General features: G+C 30.8%; 1 protein-coding gene across 3 annotated transcripts in view; it reads right to left on the bottom strand.

The window, feature by feature from the left end:
• LOC108479970 (uncharacterized) overlaps positions 1–13,798 on the bottom strand; it is a 45,526-nt gene extending 31,728 nt beyond the window's left edge. Inside the window, exons 1-4 of one of the 3 annotated variants that reach the window (XM_017782848.2) lie at positions 12,825–13,763; positions 11,892–11,981; positions 9,044–9,111; positions 8,773–8,973 (exon numbers count right to left, since the gene is read on the bottom strand). In XM_017782848.2, the coding sequence (XP_017638337.1) occupies positions 8,850–8,973; positions 9,044–9,111; positions 11,892–11,981; positions 12,825–13,427 (885 nt within the window). In that variant the 5' untranslated portion in view covers positions 13,428–13,763 and the 3' untranslated portion in view covers positions 8,773–8,849. Of the gene's footprint in view, positions 1–5,791; positions 6,155–8,772; positions 8,974–9,043; positions 9,112–11,891; positions 11,982–12,824 lie in introns of those variants that run through there. The other 2 variants (XM_053023460.1, XM_053023459.1) reach the window with 2 other exon arrangements.
• Positions 13,799–17,630: the final 3,832 nt, after the last annotated feature.

Genomic DNA, 17,630 nt, shown 5'->3' with positions numbered 1-17,630 from the left:
TTGAAATACCCCTTTTGATCGGTCTAAGCATGTACGAGGTTACAAGTGTTTATTGAAGAGGCCATGGATTCACTCAGCAGGGGTAGTGCCGTCATCGCTATATCGAAAGCTCAAGTTGGTAATGAAGGGCCGACTGGTCATCATAAACGCGGAAGAAGATATCATCGCATTAGTAGCCAGTGATGCGCCATACATATAGGTAGACGATGAAGCGATAAAATATTCCTTTCGATCGCTAGAATTCGTGAATGCAACCTTCGTTGTCGAAAGGAACAAGATCCTGACGCCCAAAATCTCCAAAACTAAAAGGATGGACCTACAACTGCTGGTTGGGAAAGGAGTTTTGGCTGAAAGGGGACTGGGAAAACGCTTACAAGGAAGGCTTAAGACACCCATGCTCATGGACAAACAAGACTGTTTTGGCTTAGGATACAAGCTAGATTCGAGGCAAAAGAAGAAGGAGATAGAGAAGAACCAAGAAATGACGAGAGCACGACTGAGCAGGGAAGAGGTCAAGTGAGAACCGATGACCTTTTCCCATATACCCAAGACATTCGTGTCAGGAAGAATTATTCACCCTGAGTGGAAGATGTCAAGGGAAGAAACTGCTGAAGTAATGATTGGAAGTTTGAACATCAACACCATATCTGAGGAAGAAATGGGAGAAGAAAACCTATCAGGCATTTGCTCTTACGTACCAGTGAGTGTTTTAAACAATTAGACTGATGAGGAGATCCCTATAATCTTTAGAATTAATTCAGAGTAATGTTTAAAACACGCTTATTGCTCTAGGCCTAAGAGTAATAAGAACCTTTTTCTGAAATAGGCTTATGTCCAACGATCTTTATTTTAATAAAATACATATTTTGTCCCACTTTGAGCAATTATTCTTTTATTCTTTCATTCATAATCATACCATACAAATATTTATTCTTCGATTTTTTGTTCTTTGGATTTTTCTTCATCCCCATAACATGTCTCTAGATATTAATGATACGAGCGAAACTGTTACTGACTCAAAATCTCCTTTTAAGTAAGATATGTGTACGGAGGATTCTTAAGATTTTGAAGATGATCGAGACTATAACCTATCTCCTGATTTATTGAGGATGGTAGAACAAGATGAAAAACAGATTCTACCATACAAAGAATCAGTAGAAGTTGTAGGTTTAGGAGAAAATAAAGAGGTGAAGATCAGAGCTTACATTACTGCAGAGACAAAATGTGACCTCATTGAATTACTTTAAGAGTCTAAGGATGTTTTCACATGATCGTATTAAGATATGTTTGGGCTAAACATTGATATCGTGGTACACCGGCACCCCATAAAGAAAGAGTGTAAGCCAGTTTAATAGAAACTCCAAAGGATGAGACCCGATGTTCTGTTGAAGATAACAAAAGAGGTCAAGAAACAATTCGATGCAGGTTTCTTACGAGTGGTTAAATACTTAGAATGGGTAGCCAAATCGTCCCCGTCCCCAAAAAAGATAGGAAAGTATGAATGTGCGTAGACTACAGAGACTTGAACAAAGCCAGCCCAAAAGACAATTTTCCATTGCCTCACATCGATACTTTAGTGGACAACACAGCAGGTTACTTACTATTTTCCTTCATGAATAGTTTCTCGGGATACAACCAAATAAAGATGTATCTTGAAGAAATTGAGAAGACCCCGTTCGTGACCATGTAGGGAACATTTTGCTATAAGGTGATGCCATTTGGACTGAAGAATGCAGGAGCAACATACTAAAGAGCCATAGTGACCTTATTTCATGACATGATGCACGAAGAAATCGAGGTTTATGTTGATGATATGATCGCAAAGTTCCGAACAGAGAAAGAGCATGTACAAGTCTTAAGATTAAGAAAATTCCAACTGAATCTCAATTTAGCGAAATGTACTTTCGAGGCTAGGTCGGGGAAATTGCTAGGATTTGTAGTCAGTGAAAAGGGGATTGAGATCGACCCAGACAAAGTCAAAGCTGTACAGGAGTTGCCTCCGCTGCGCACTCAAAAAGAAGTTCGAGGTTTCCTAGGGAGACTAAATTACATCCCCTGATTTATTTCACAACTAATTGAAAAATGAGACCCCATATTCCATTTCCTTAAGAAATACAATTCAGGCGTTTAGGAAGAGGAGTGTCAGAAAACTTTCGATAAGGTCAAGCATTACCTATCCAATGCTCTAGTATTTATGCCTCCCAACCTAGACCGGCCGTTGATACTGTACTTGACAGTATTCGGGAATTCCATGGGATGTGTGTTTGGTCAACATGATGAGTCAGGAATAAAAGAAAGAGCCATATTCTATCTCTGTAAGAAATTCACCGAATGTGAGAAAATATACTCGCCAATCTAGAAGTTATGTTATGCCTTTATCTGGACAACTCGAAGACTGAGACAGTACATACTATACCATAAAACTTGGCCATCTCAAGACTCGATCCCCTAAAATACATGATGGGGTCGATTGCTCTGAATGGAAAAATGGCTTAGTGGCAAATTCTATTATCCGAATTTGATATAATCTATGTAAATCAGAAGGTTATAAAAGGAAGTGCACTAGCAGATTTTCTGGCCAGTAGAGCTCTAGAAGATTACGAGCCACTAAACTTTAATTTTCCGAATGAAAATCTAATGTATGTGCCAATTAGTGAAGAAGACTCTCAAGAAGCTCATCCTTGAAAGCTAAACTTCGATGGAGCTTCAAACGCTGTAGGTAACAGAATCGGGGCAGTCCTGGTATCCTCGAACGAAGATTATTGTCCCTTCACTAACAAATTGGATTTTGATTGCACAAACAATATGACAGAATACGAAGCATGCATCAAGGTATCTGTGCAGCCGTAAAATGTAACATCAAAGTGCTAGAGGTATATGGAGATTTTGCACTAGTGATCTATCAACTCAAAGGTGAATGGGAGACGAGAGACCCTAAGTTGATCAATTATCGAAAGCTAGATTTAGAGCTAATTGAATAGTTTGATGACATCACATCCTGCTATCTTTCACGAGACAAAAATCAGATGGCTGATGCCTTAGTTACTTTGGCTTTCATGATCGGAGTGAACAAAAAAGAGGATGTAAAACCTATCTAGATGAATATTTATGAGGCTCCAACTCATTGTTACCATATTGAAGAAGAAAAAGAGAAGGATGATCATGAATACCCTAACCAAGCAACTGAGAATAATAAAAGGACGCTTAGAAGGTTGGCCAGTAACTATGTCTTAGATTGAGAGATCCTATATAAAAGAAGGAAGGATCAGGTGTTGCTAAGATGTGTAGACGCTGTTGAGGCTAAGCAAATATTGAAAGAGGTCCATGAGGGTGTCCGTGAAACACATGCCAACGGTTTCACAATGGCCAGGCAAATTATGAGATTCAGATATTATTGGTCCACCATGGAAGGAGACTGCATCAATTACGCCAAGAAGTTCCATAAGTGCCAAATTTATGGAGATAAAATTCATGTACCTCCTTCGCCTCTGCATGTTATGACTTCTCTATTGCCTTTCTCTATGTGAGGCATGGATGTCATTAACTACTTCACCAAGTGGGTAGAAGCTACCTCATATGCCAATGTTACAAAATTTGCAGTTAGCAAATTCCTAAAGAAGGAACTCATATGTCGATATGGAATGCCAGAAAGGATCATATCTGACAATGCACTAAATTTTAATAACAACACGGTATTAGAAGTTTACAGTCAGTTCAAGATCAAACACCACAATTCATCACCATATCGCCCAAAAATGAATAGTGTAGTAGAGGCAACTAATAAGAACATTAAGATAATCGTGAGAAAATGATTGAGACTTATAAGGATTGGCATGAGAAGTTACTATTTACTCTCTCTGATTATCGAACATTTGTCAGGACCTCAACCAGGGCAACGCCTTTTTCTTTGGTTTATGGAATAGAGGCGATTTTACCCATTAAAGTCGAGATTCATTCTTTCTGAGTTTTGGCAGAATTGAAATTGGATGAAGCAGAATGGATCCAATCCCAATATGATCAACTAAACTTAATTAAAGAGAAAAGGTTGAAAGCCATCCATCATGGTCAAATGTATCAAAAGCGAATGATGCAGAGAATTCCATGAGGAAGACCTAGTATTGAAAAAGATCTTTCCCATACAAAAGGATTTCAGAGGGAAATGGATGCCAAAATGGAAAGAACCTTATATAATAAAGATGGTCTTTTCTGGATGAGCGTTGATTTTGACTGAGATGGATGGCAAAATTTTCCCAATCCTGTGAATTCAGACTCAGTCAAGAAGTATTTCACCTAAAAAAAAAAAGGTGGAGAGGCCAAGGCAAAAACCCGCAAAGGGCGCCTTAAGACCAAAGAGGTTTTGAGTTGAAAACCTAAAAAAGGGCAGTTCAAATCTTAATCAAAGCTAGAGCATATGGTAGTCTTGTTATCCCCGAATTAACAAGAAAGAGGGATGTTACATCTTGGGGCATTAACAAAGTCTTGTAGATCTTCTAAACACATAGCAAGTTCAAAGGGTATTTGAGAAGTTTTGGGCGGAGAAGCTCATGCTACGATATCTGAGGACTTATTTTCATCTTATTCATTTAGTATTTTGGCAAAATGTGCTATCATGATTAATTTATTCTCATTTTGTACTTTAGCAAAATTTGCTATCGTGATTAATTCATTTTGAGCTTTGCTCTCAATAAAATTCCATCTTGTCCATTGTGGTAATCTTTTCCAAGCATTTTTCATTGAAATAACGATTAATAGACTAGTAATATTCAAACAAAATGATTTTTGCATATTACTGTGAAAAGTTCTCTAAATAATACAAGGACCTGAAGCGAGACCATTAGTTAAAACTATCCAAAGTTAAGAATTGGGATCATTTGAGGAAAGAATAGTCTAAATTATGACTATTTCTTCAGGTTTTCTGTCAAGTATACCAGCTGAACAAGAAGGCGTAGTAACACATCAGTGACAAAACCTTGAAGAACAACGAGCAATAACAACCTAAGCATTAAAAATGGATCATTCTCGAAAAATGACATTCTGCATTCATGCAAATATCATTCGTATACATCTAGTTAAGAGCATTTTATTCATTTCAATCATGACATCCTAATCACTTGGCATAAATAGGCCCATCAAATGAATTCTACAAGTCATGTTCTTCAGAGAATAGGTTAATAGATCGGTGAAGCCAAAATCCTACCCCTGAAGTTGCAGTGGGATGGATCATAATCATCGTGGAAAATCTTATCTCCCTGAAGTTTCAATAGAGCAGATTAAAGCCACTAATCTTATCTCCCTGAAGTTGCAGTGGAGCAAATTTAAACCATTGCGATGAATCTTATCTCCCTGAAGTTGCGGTGGAGCAGATTAAAATTATCGCGGTGAATCTTATCTCCCTGAAGTTGCGGTGGAACAGATTAAAGCCACAAATCTATCTTCCTGAAGTTGTAGTGGAGTAGATTGAAGATACAAATCTTATCAAATCTTATCTCCCAGAAGTTGTAGCGGAGCAGATTGAAGTTATCACGGTGAATCTTATCATCCCGGTGAATTTTATCTCCCTAAAGTTGCATTGGAGCAGATTGAAGTTATTATGACAAATCTTATCTCATTGAAGTTGCAGTGGAACAGATTAAAGCCACAAATCCTATACCCATGAAATTGCAGTGGGATGGATTGAAATCATTAAAGTAAACCTTATCTCCCTAAAGTTGCAATGGAGTAGGTTGAAGCGACGAATTCTATACCTCCGAAATTGTAGTGGGTTAAAGAGAGGCTACTTGTAGAGTCGAGATTTGGCGAAACTGGGCAAAGTTGGTCCTTATTAAAAGTTTTTGCTTCATTCCCGTTACACAACAATAAGCAAAGAGGGGCAGCTGTAATAACCCAATTTGCACGGGCCCAAATTACAAACAAACAAAAGGCCCAAGTAAAATTAGATAAACAAAACCAAACAAATAGACAATCCAACTACAAGTCCGTTTCAGGGCCCGAATACACTTGAATACACTATGGCCCAAAAAATAAAAAAAGTTAACCCAAAAATACGAAGCCTAATGTGCCACTGCCCATGTGCCTCCACAGTACGCCCACTGCCCGAGGTGGCCTTCCTTACACCAAATTGGTAAGCCCCTGTGTCTGTTGACTCCTCGCAAACCTGCAAACAAGCAAAAAAAGAGGACAAACCAGAAACAAGGCAAATAGACAGCGAAAACAGTGCAAAAAGAAGTAAATATAATGTATTTTCGGCTATAAAAACCCAGACCAAACCAATGTAAGATTACGCACAGAAGATTAATCAAAAGAATTCAAAGTTAAGAGAAAATGTGATCTTTTAATTTCTTTTTTGTATAAAACACAAAAATAAAAAGGGTTTTAAAAACCTACTTGTTTTCTCCGTATTTCACCGCGATCGGAGCCCCTTTCCTTTTGCGAAAGCGATGGGATGCCTTTGGGGTCTCAATTAGGGTTTCATTTAAGAGGAATTTGAGGGGTCAAAGGGCGAAAGAGGAGGCGATGGGTGAAATTTTCTTTTCTTTTTCTATATTTTCGCGTTTAGATTCAAAATCTAGAGTGAAAAAGATGAAAATAGGCCCCTAGGAACTCCGGCCACCGGAGGCGATGGTCATCGTCGCCGTTGACCGGTGGCCACGGCGGATTGACGGTCGAGGTTAGGGCCTCAGAAGAAAGGGCGAGAGAAGCCCTGAGAGAATTTTCAGAAAAATTAAAAAATAAGAGGAAGTGTCTATTTTTTTCATGATTTTTTTACTTATATATGCGTCTATACAGTGCCGTTTTGGATCCAAGTTTCTATGGCCAAAATGACGCCGTTTTGCATCATACCCGAAATCCAACCCGTTTCAAAGCTGGGATTTGCGTGTTTCTTCTTTGGGGAGATATTTGCACAAATAATCCTTCCGCTTTGTCGCCCATTCTCGATTTAGTCTTGCTTTCTTTTTTTTTAATTTTACCTTGCAATTTCAGTTTCTTTTCATTTTGGTCTTTTAGGAAACGGTGCATTTTAAGGACTGGGGATATTTTCCCACTTAGCCCTCATTCTTTTGCGCGGGTTTAATTTTAGTCCCTATTTCGGTTTTATTATTTAGTTTATTACAATTTATACTCTAATTTTGTTTAAAATTCAATTTAATCCTTTTATGGTTATTCATTCATTTTACTATTATTTAAGACTTCAAATTTCATTTTAATTCCAGTTTACCCTTTTTTAATTTCGTTTAAGTTTCGATTAAGCCTTTATTATCTTTTACTTATTTACTTGTTTATTTATTTATTCCTTTTATTTTTTTGTTTGCTTGTTCTTTTACTTATATATTGTGTTTTGTTCATTCATTTTATATATATATACATACATATTTATTTAAATCCTCGTATATATTTATTTATTAAGTTTTTCTTTTCTTTCTTTTAACTTTTCTTTTCTTTATTTATTTTATTTATGCTTCCGTTATTATTACTGCTTTATTATCATTATTATTATTACTATCACAATTATCTTTTTATTATTGTAATAATATGTATATTTTTATTATCATCGTTTTTATGCTTTATTCGTTCATTATAAGTTCATGTTGCATCATCGTTATTAAACACTAGTTTATGTTTTAAGCCATACTCAAACGAATTTAACTACATATCATTTTAAGCTTTATATTAATTTTTACCCGAATTCATAAAAAACTAAAAATTTTAAAAATAAGACAATGTTCGGTATTTAGATACTCGAGAAGTTGTGCCCTAGCTTACGGGATCTATACTTTCTCGTTGAACTTAGATGACCAAATCTTCTTTTAAAAATACGTGAGATTAAAATAAAAATAATAAAAGGCAAACTTATTCTCAAGAATACGAGATGTCGTATCCTAACTTATAGGATGTGACATTTTATTACTTCGGGATAAAGAGGCGTTTTATACATTTTAATTTACTCGAGTAATTTTAATTGAAATTAACATTAACATAAAGAGGGATCATATTTTAAATTCTTTTCGAGTTTTCAATTTTCGATACTAAGATATTAAGTAATCAATTAAGTATCAATTTTAGGTGTATCGAGGCTGCTAGCCCTTCCTCATGCGTAACTAACTTTCGAACCTATTTTTTGAACTTCATAGACCCACAAAAATAATTTTTGTTTTAACAAATCAAACATTTATTTAAAATGATCAAATTACGAGGTGATCCGATCCCACCTCATAAAAAGGATTGTTGGTGATTCTCATTTTTCGTTTTAAAAAAAAAAAACAAAAGGTCGATTTCAAAAAATGATTTCGACATGTCTAATTATGAAAATTTTCCCTTTATTACGTTAAAAAAAATCTATCTCATCACATCAAATTTATTTTTTCAAAACTCATATTTTAAAAATTATTTTTTCCAAAATAATACTTAGTAATTAAAAAAATAAACCCTAAAACCCTAAACAATTAAAAACCTAATACCCTAATTTAAATTTAATTTAATTTCGGCAACAATAATATAATGTTTTCAACACTTAGGTAAGGCCACTACTGGTTTCGGTAATGTTCGAGCAAAAGTGATATTTTTTCTTTTGTTTTGAAAAATGTCTTTTTTAAGAGAGTTAGAGCGGTGTTTTTGTTTTGGGCCATCTTGGTACTTAATGTGACATTGAGAATTCGGTTAAAATTTCTAGGCTGAATTGTAGAGTGTTACAGTTTTGCTTGAAATGTATTATTATAGTAAATAAAGATATATTGTGAAAAGAAAACAATGTAAAAATATGGTTAAAATGGTAGATTTATGGAACAAAATGATATCCAAATATTATTAAAATACTTAAACATGATTAGCTTGGATCTGAAATCGGGTAGAGGTTAGGAAGAAGACAGAGAAGGCAGGATTTTGTTGAGGCAGCTGTTGTACTTGAATGGCCTTTCAAGTTGAACGATATGTCCTGAATTTTCTATGTACTCTACACTCGCTTTCTCCCCTATTTGCCTGTCACCAATCACAATCACAATCCTCATTCCTCCTTTCAACAACAAACTAAATAAAAAATGTTACTTACTGTTGTAAGTACTGGCCATTCTCCACCTCAAATATCTTGTCATTCTTCCCCCACAAAACATGTATCCTCTGCCACCAATTTCTACATATTATTTCACTTCTCGCAAACCAACACTACTACATTAATACATTCACCAACTATGTAATTCATCAAATCAATTGATACCTAAATGCTCCAGAACATATGGAAACAAATATTTGCATGTAAAGATATATATATTTATGGTATTTTTAACTATAAAAATAATAAATCTCATGTTATGGCGTGATGGTCAAGTGTATTCATAATCTCGGGTGTGGCTTAGATTTATGTCTTATTTATTGTTTGAACTTTATTTTATTATTGTAATTTACTAAAAACATATATATATTTTTTTTTTTTTAATTTATATTTTCCTTCCCTTTCTTTCCTCCTAGGATGACTGAGCAACATTACAACAATAAATTTAAGTTTTCATATCAATGCTTTTAAATTCCCAACCTAAAAGCCTATCATGCAAGACAGGGTACGGTAACGTCATTAATGCATTTTTTCCCCAATGATTTTAAGACCTAAAAACTTAAAAATAAAACCCCTAAATAAAATAACTAAAATAAATTAAACCCTTAATTTATTAATTTTAAAAAAAACTTAAAGGCTAAAAATCCTAATCAAACAATTAGATTATTAAATCCAAGATTTAATATTTATATTTTAATTTAACGTAATTTGATTTTTGTACATAATATCATTAATTAGTCAAAATAGTAAACACCATTGATTATTCCAGTTAAAATGTTAAATATTTGAACTAACTTATATTATTGTAAAAGTAGATGACTAGATTGTATCAAATTAAAGTATAAATATTAAATATCAAATTTGAGCATAATAGAAAGATCAAAATTACAATTTTGATATTTTTATTAACAAATTATATTTTTAATATGAAAGCTAAACTATCTTTACTAGGAATTAATCAAAACAATTTTTAGAAGAAAAAATCAACTTTTGTGTTAATCAAGTTACAAATTCATAAAATTAGTATTTAGCCAGAGTTTTTCATTATTAAGATTATGAAATCAAAATTGACCAATTATTTCTACTATTTTTTTCTCAAAAGATAAAAAATATATATAAAATATACAAAAAATAATTGAAAAGAATAGATTGTATTTTGTGTTATTAGTTAGAATTTTAAAATATTAAAATTTATTAAATTATTTCTAGCAACTATATTTTATTTTTTAAAATAAAATGAATATTCAGTTTCAATATCTTAAATCCTTTTGTTCTTATAACAAATCAAAATATCTAAAATATTTATATTAATTTCAAAGTGAATTTAAGTAATAATATATTTTTCCTCATATTCCTATGCACTAGGACTTAATACTAAGTAATAAATCTAATATTCAAATATGTATACATAATTCTGTAAAAAGATAGATTAAATTAGAGGTGTTTATAGGTTGGGTTTAGTTCTGGCTCGATTCAGCCTGAAATATGAGCCTAAGATTTTGCCTAAATCTGTCTATATTTGCAAAGGACTAACCTAAACCCAATTTAGGCCCGCCCATATTAATTTTTTTAAAATATTATATTATATTATTTTAATATTTAATTATTTTATACATTTTTACTTATTAAAATTTTTTATAGTCATCTTAACATTATTTTAATATTTACATTACAGTAGTATTATATATTTAGTATAAATTTATTTTTTTAATGTGTTCTAAATTACATATATAAAAATAATATAATATAAAGTATTATAAACTTAAAAATAGGTCAGGTTAGGTCAGGCCGAGCTTTGACCTTGAATATTCAAACCTGAGCCTGACTCATATTTTAAATGGGCCTAAATATTTTTTGTCTAAGTCAATTTGTTCGAGCCTAATATTTTTACCCAAACCCTCTCAAATTTCAAATAGACATTCGAATCTGGACGAGTAACCTAACTCATGAACAGGTCTAGATTGAATGATGTTGAATATTTAATTTTATTATTATACATTTAATGACTATATATACATGGTTGTGTTTGATATAAACTTTCTTAAGTCATAATTATAATATACATCACTCTATTATGTTTAATTTTATGATTTAATATGTATACTTTTATTTGATCTAATTTAGTCTCTTTATTATTATAACCTCATTAGTTGTTTTTTTGTGTGGGGTAAAATAGGTTTTACCAAAATAGCACATTAATATTTTGAATAAAATAATTAATGATATAAATTATTTTAATTAATTAATAACATTATAAAAATATATAACAAAATGAGTGTAAAAAACCAATACTGAGATCTCTTCATTTTCTTATAATATCAAAAGAAAAGAGAGAACCAAAGGTGAAATACGTGTCAACAAAAAATAAATCTTATAGCTTTTATTTTGTATATAATTATATAGATTATGAAATACTAGATATATTTATTGTTAAAATTACTTTTGATATAAAATTAAATTATAAAATTAAGGAAAATGATAGTAGAATTTTATGAACCATTTTTATTATATTATTTATGATCCCATCAGATTAAAAAAGATATATAATTTTTATTTAAAAGTTTAGTCAGAATGTACATATAATGTAAAAAAAATTATATATCCTCTTTAATTGAATAGGATCATGAATGATGTGATAGAAAAGGTCTATAAAATAATTATTCCATTAATAGGGTTTGAATAAAAATAAATGTTATATATCCATATCTAGGAAAGAAATATATATATATATATATATATAATTATAAATGTAGTTTTCAGAATATGCTATCAATTTATTTCCAAAAGAGTTCGATTATTGAACATAATCTTCCAATAATTAACCAAAACTTGTATGAGAGCGACGTACCTGATGATAACTAGGGACTGTAAATTCCTCATCACTTATAACCAAAGCCTTTAAGAGTTCCACTTTCTCCCTTCTGTATTTACATATTCCTGTAATAATTTTGAATAATTTATTATTTATAATTAAAAGTTAATAATAATAAAATATTTGATACCTACTTTATTAATTAATAATAAGATAACACATTATCACTTATGTAGATAAATTATTTTATGGACCTTTCCCATTATATTATCAATGGCCTCTTTTCAATTTTTTAATGACATTTTAACAGTTTTTTTATGTCATTAACACATATTTTTAGTAAATTTTTTACTTCGAACTTTGACCTTAAACCTTGAACATTTAATATCCTAAATCTTAAACTCAAACATGAACCATGAACTCTAAATTCTAACTTCAAACCTTAAACCCTGAATCCCAAACATCGAAAGTGTTTAGGATTTAGTATTTGGGGTTCAGATTCGAGTTCAAGATTTAAGGTTCAGGACTCAAGGTTTAGGGTTTGAAGTTTAATGTTCAAGGTTTAGGTTCGGGGTTTAAGATTCTGAGTAAAAAAAATTCAAATTATGTACTAATGACATGGAAAAATTTGTTGGAATGTCATTAAATAATTAAAAAAAGACTATAAATGATGTGATGGGAAGAATCCATAAAATAATTTCTCCACTTATGTAAAACAAAAATACTGAAGGGTTTAGAAATAAATTTAAATATTTTTATTTTTAAGAAAATCAATTATATATCAAATTTAAAAAAAACTAAAATTTGAATGAGAAACAAAATAATTATAATTATTCTTAAATAAAATTGGTAACATTTACTTTCTAAGTCCTTATATATATATTTTTATTTTATATTAATGATATGTTATCTTTAACAGTTTTCCTTTAAAATAATAATAAAAATTACTCGGGAGTCAAAACTGATTACCTCCAAAATTTCTTTGTAAATAAAATTGGGAAACTTTGGAAAACTATGGGAAGCAAGTTGAACAAGGGTTTCGACGCCCTGGACTGAGTCAGGGAGCAAAAAATCTGGCCAGCTGTTGAACCCAAGACGGTGGAGTCGGGCTTTGCTGATGGACTCAGTCAAGGCCATAGTGGAGCAGGTGACCACCATAGAGTGGACCAACTCAGGGTATATCTCAGCCATCTTGAAACCAACCATTCCTCCATAACTAAAACCGACCAGGGTACATTTTTGGACACCCAGTTTCTTCAACCCTTTGGCTATGCACTCAGCTTGGAACTCCACCGACCTCTCACTCTTGTCGGTGATGGAATCGCCGAAGAAGACGAAATCGGGGACGTAAACGGAATAGTGTTTGGCCAAAGCTAACGCCTGAAACTGCCATGTTAGGATACCGTCAAAGGCAAAGCCATGTAGGAAGACTACGGCTGGCTTTGTGGTGATCTGTGTTGGGACCCAAAAGTTGACTACCGTTCCTGGCTGGATCTCTATCTTTTTAGGGCTAATCCCAGCTAGCTTCAACACCCCATGCAGAAAAAACTTGTATATCTTCAACAAACCCATGCTCTTCTCTTTTCCTTTCTAAATTTGCTGCTCAACCCAAACCTTAACAAATAACAAGTATCCACTTTTGTATGCCTTCCTTTACATCCTTTTATCACTTTCACGTCTTAAAATTTCAATATTTTTATTGAAAAATTAATTGAACTATTTTCCTAAAAATTGAAGACAAAATTTAATTAAAAAAATAAAAAATAATCATTTTTCAGTCTATATTCACACGAGTAAAAATCTTCTGCCGCTAACTGTGCCGCCATAACAAAATTAAGGTTGCTTTTAAATCTTGCCTTTTAACCCTTTTTTTAATCTATTATAATTTCAACTGCTCATGAATTAAAAATAATAATAATCTTTAAAAGTCATATGAATGAATAAGTACATTTTTTAATATATTTCTACACAAGATATACAGATAATAAAATTATTGAAAAATAAAATATTTATGTATCAATAAGGTAAAATTACCAAAAATTCATTTTTTTCCAAACAATTAATATTTTTTTTTGAACTCAAAAGCCGGCCTCTTTATTGAAGAACGGAACAAAGAAAAACAATTAAAAGAACCAATAATTACAAGAAAAGCACTAAAACGAATCCCTCAGTCGTGGGATTCTGACCGGCATTTGCTCAAACAAGATAATTAACAATATTGGATAGAAAGCAACCAAAAAAGAAATGAAGTCATTAGAATGCAAATCCTCACAACCCTTCAAAGAAAACCAACAGTTCAATAGAGGTTCATGAAGACGACAGTATTCTGCAGCCGCTTCTTCTACCAACGCCGGAGCATCTTCGACCCAGTAGCTATCCTTGCCTCGACTTAATCCCTTTTGCGCCATTGCATGCACTGTTTTGTTCCTGATCTACCAAGGAAGTGGAAGGCGTGAGCCTGAAACTCCTTCGCTATCTCCTTTTCGGACCATGTAAGAGCACTTATATCTGAGAAATCCTGTTCATGATTATTAATCTTCCTCATAATAGATCTTGAATCTGCCTCGACTATTATTGATAGAAAACCCAACTCTTTAGTAAATCGGAGCCCCGAAAATTTCCCCGTTTTCATCTCGAATCACAACCCCTGCTGCAACCGTCTTTTGATTATTTTAAAAGTATTATTTTCTTATATGTTGATAAATTTAAAAAATATACAAACATTATAAGAATCATTGAATTTAAATCCAAAACAAAACATTCTATTTTCTATCAATTTTATAATTTTTTTATATATCACGAAGATTTGATAATCTAATATTTATTAATAATAAATCTATACTTACGCACACACCCACCATGCTTTTTTTCTTCTTCTTCTTTTATATAATAAAAGTGGTTAATTTTAATTTTGGTCCTTCTAATATATTTAAATTTGAGATTTAATCTTTATATTTTAATTTCTAACATGTTCTATAATGTTATTAATTAGTTCAATATTTTTATAATGTAATTAATTAGTTCAAATAGTTAATATCGTTAACTTTTCAATTAAAATGTTATTTGGTTATATATAATTTGAAAGTAGATTTATAAATCTAAAAGGTAAAGAGGTTAAATTTTTGAAAATAAAAACAGGAATAATAAATTTCAAATGTATGAAGTGTAGAGACTTAGAATCATGGTTGTTTGAATCGAATTCAATCGATCGGGGTATAGATCCAAAGGAGTTATCAGACTAATTGACCCGCAAACCAGTACGGATCGATTAAACCAAGCTAAAAAAATCAATGAAATTATTTTTCTTTAATTTTCTTTTTTAATAATTTATTCAATTGAACTATACTGAACTAGTGACTTAACTAGTTCTGAAAATATTACTTTGATTATATTTTAATTTCTAATATTTTATTTTTCAATTTAATATAAATAATTAATTAATTAAGCGCGACTTTCGTTTTTTTAATAATAAAGAAGATAGCCAAGTGCCGTTATTTATCCTTTACAAAGGAATTACCCAATTCATCTTCTAACAAAAGCTTCCTAACATGAATAGTAGGAAAATCGATAATAGAAAGTTCGGTTTCCCCTTTCAGACAAGTTCTAACTATCCAATCAACAACCACATTCCCCTATTTTCGAATAAACTGAAATTTCACCATTTAAAAATATCTCTTAATCATTAAATAAGAAAATAAATATATTTTAACATATTTAAATTTATTTCATTTCACATTAAATATTGATATCAACCGAAGTAAAACTCAATCGACGCTATAAAATTATAAAAATAACTTATTTAGCTTGTGGACATTAATGATCGGTTGTTGCAACCACAAATTAGTACTCAATAAAGATTCTGACATCTTAAATAAATTTCATGGGTCCCCTATGTATCCACGTTAGGTGAGCTGTGGATTATATATATATATATATTAGTTTATAATTTCCTTCAGATTGAGTCAAACACGTACTTCCATAATTAAGTTCACATTTAATTTTGTCCATACTTACAATTTTGTCCATACTTACGATTGTGAATTAATTAGACCCTAGAATCGTTCGGCAAGAGCTAAAATTGATTTTTATTTTAAGTAAAATTAGCTTTAAAACTAAAATTAAACTTCTAGATTTTTAAACAAGGACTGAATCAAACTGATTTTACAAGTTTTGGGATTGAATTGAATTTCACAATTAAATTTAGACTGAATTTCAATTAATTTTGAGGATATTTTTTAAGTTTAATTTCTATTTAATTAAAATTTTGAAAAATACACCATGATGGGTGGATATTAGGATATCCATTTAAAAGAAAAGAAGGAAAATAATTTTTTTTAAAAAAGGTTTTTTTTGCCGGTTACTGTGCACTGATGCCGGAAATCAAAGAATATTGAATTCTTTAGCGGCAGTTGCTCACCGGAAAGTGAAGAAGAAGGCAAAAGATGGTGGAGAAATAATTACATCTAGAATGAATCTAGTCCATTTAGTTCTAAATAAGTACAAAACTATAAAAGAAAAAAGAAAAAGAAAAGAAAACATCTAAAATATTAAATAACATTTAAATCTAGATACACATTTGTTCATTTCATTCTAAATAGGTGTAAAACTATAAAAAAAATAGAAAATATAAAAAATATTAAATAATATTTGAATCTGGATACACATTTATCCATTCTAAACAAGTGCAAAACCATTAAAATAAAAAAAATATATACAAAAATATTAATAATTATTTAAAATTTTAAAAATTAAAGTATGAAACAAAAATTAAAGAAACGATTGACATAAAGATTCAAATATGAAAAAATTAAAAATATTAAAATATTTTTAAATAGTTTGGATTTCAAATGTGGAAGTTGATAGTATTCACATAAAATATAATTTAATTTTTACTATATTAATAGAAAAAGAGTTTATAGTTCTTATTCTTTATATATATATATATATATTTAGAATTATTAATATATTTTAAAATTTTAAAATTTTTATAGTTTTGCACTCCAAAATGAGTTTAAATAATCATATGTTTAGGTTGAACTAAACTTTAACAATCATTAGTTTAGGCTCATTTTAGATGTACATTTTATTAAGTTTATAATTTTTTATAAATTATTATTATTTTTAATTCTTTTCATATTTTAATTTCTTAGAATTTTAAATAATTATTGATATTTTTTATGATTTCTAATTTTCTATAATTTTGAACGCATCTAGAATGAATCTAAATAAATGGTTATTAAGATTCAAATAAATCTGGATAACTAATTGTTTAAGCTTATTCCATATGTAATTTTATTAATTAATTTTATATTTTGTAAAAAATTGTTGACATGGCATGTCACATAAACATCCTTCAACATGGCTTGCCACATGTCATCTTTTGATGGTTGTTATCAATAATGTCAGTATCGTTAATGGTCAAGCTGGTCAACTAACGGTTTTCAGAAGAGCATAATTGATTTATTTTTTTTTGTCATTAGAGACTCAATAAGATGTACTTTTTTAAGCACTCAATTGATTTTTATTAGTAGAAGGGGAAAACAATTGGCTATCATCATGTATACTTCTTTGCATTAATTATTTAAATGTTAACTAATAATTCTAAAGTTTAATTATTTAGATATCAATTAAGTAACATCATGGAAAAAAATAATATGACTTATCAATTCAAAAGTTTTTTCAGCTCTTGATTACATTATACATAAAATGATCCTACACCTAGATGTGTCCTTTTTAGGAGGAGCAAATCCCTGAATTCTATAACACTGTAATACT

This window comes from Gossypium arboreum, chromosome 12 (assembly GCF_025698485.1).
Source record: "Gossypium arboreum isolate Shixiya-1 chromosome 12, ASM2569848v2, whole genome shotgun sequence".
NCBI lineage: Eukaryota > Viridiplantae > Streptophyta > Magnoliopsida > Malvales > Malvaceae > Gossypium > Gossypium arboreum.
This window is presented reverse-complemented; position numbering and strand designations above follow the sequence as displayed.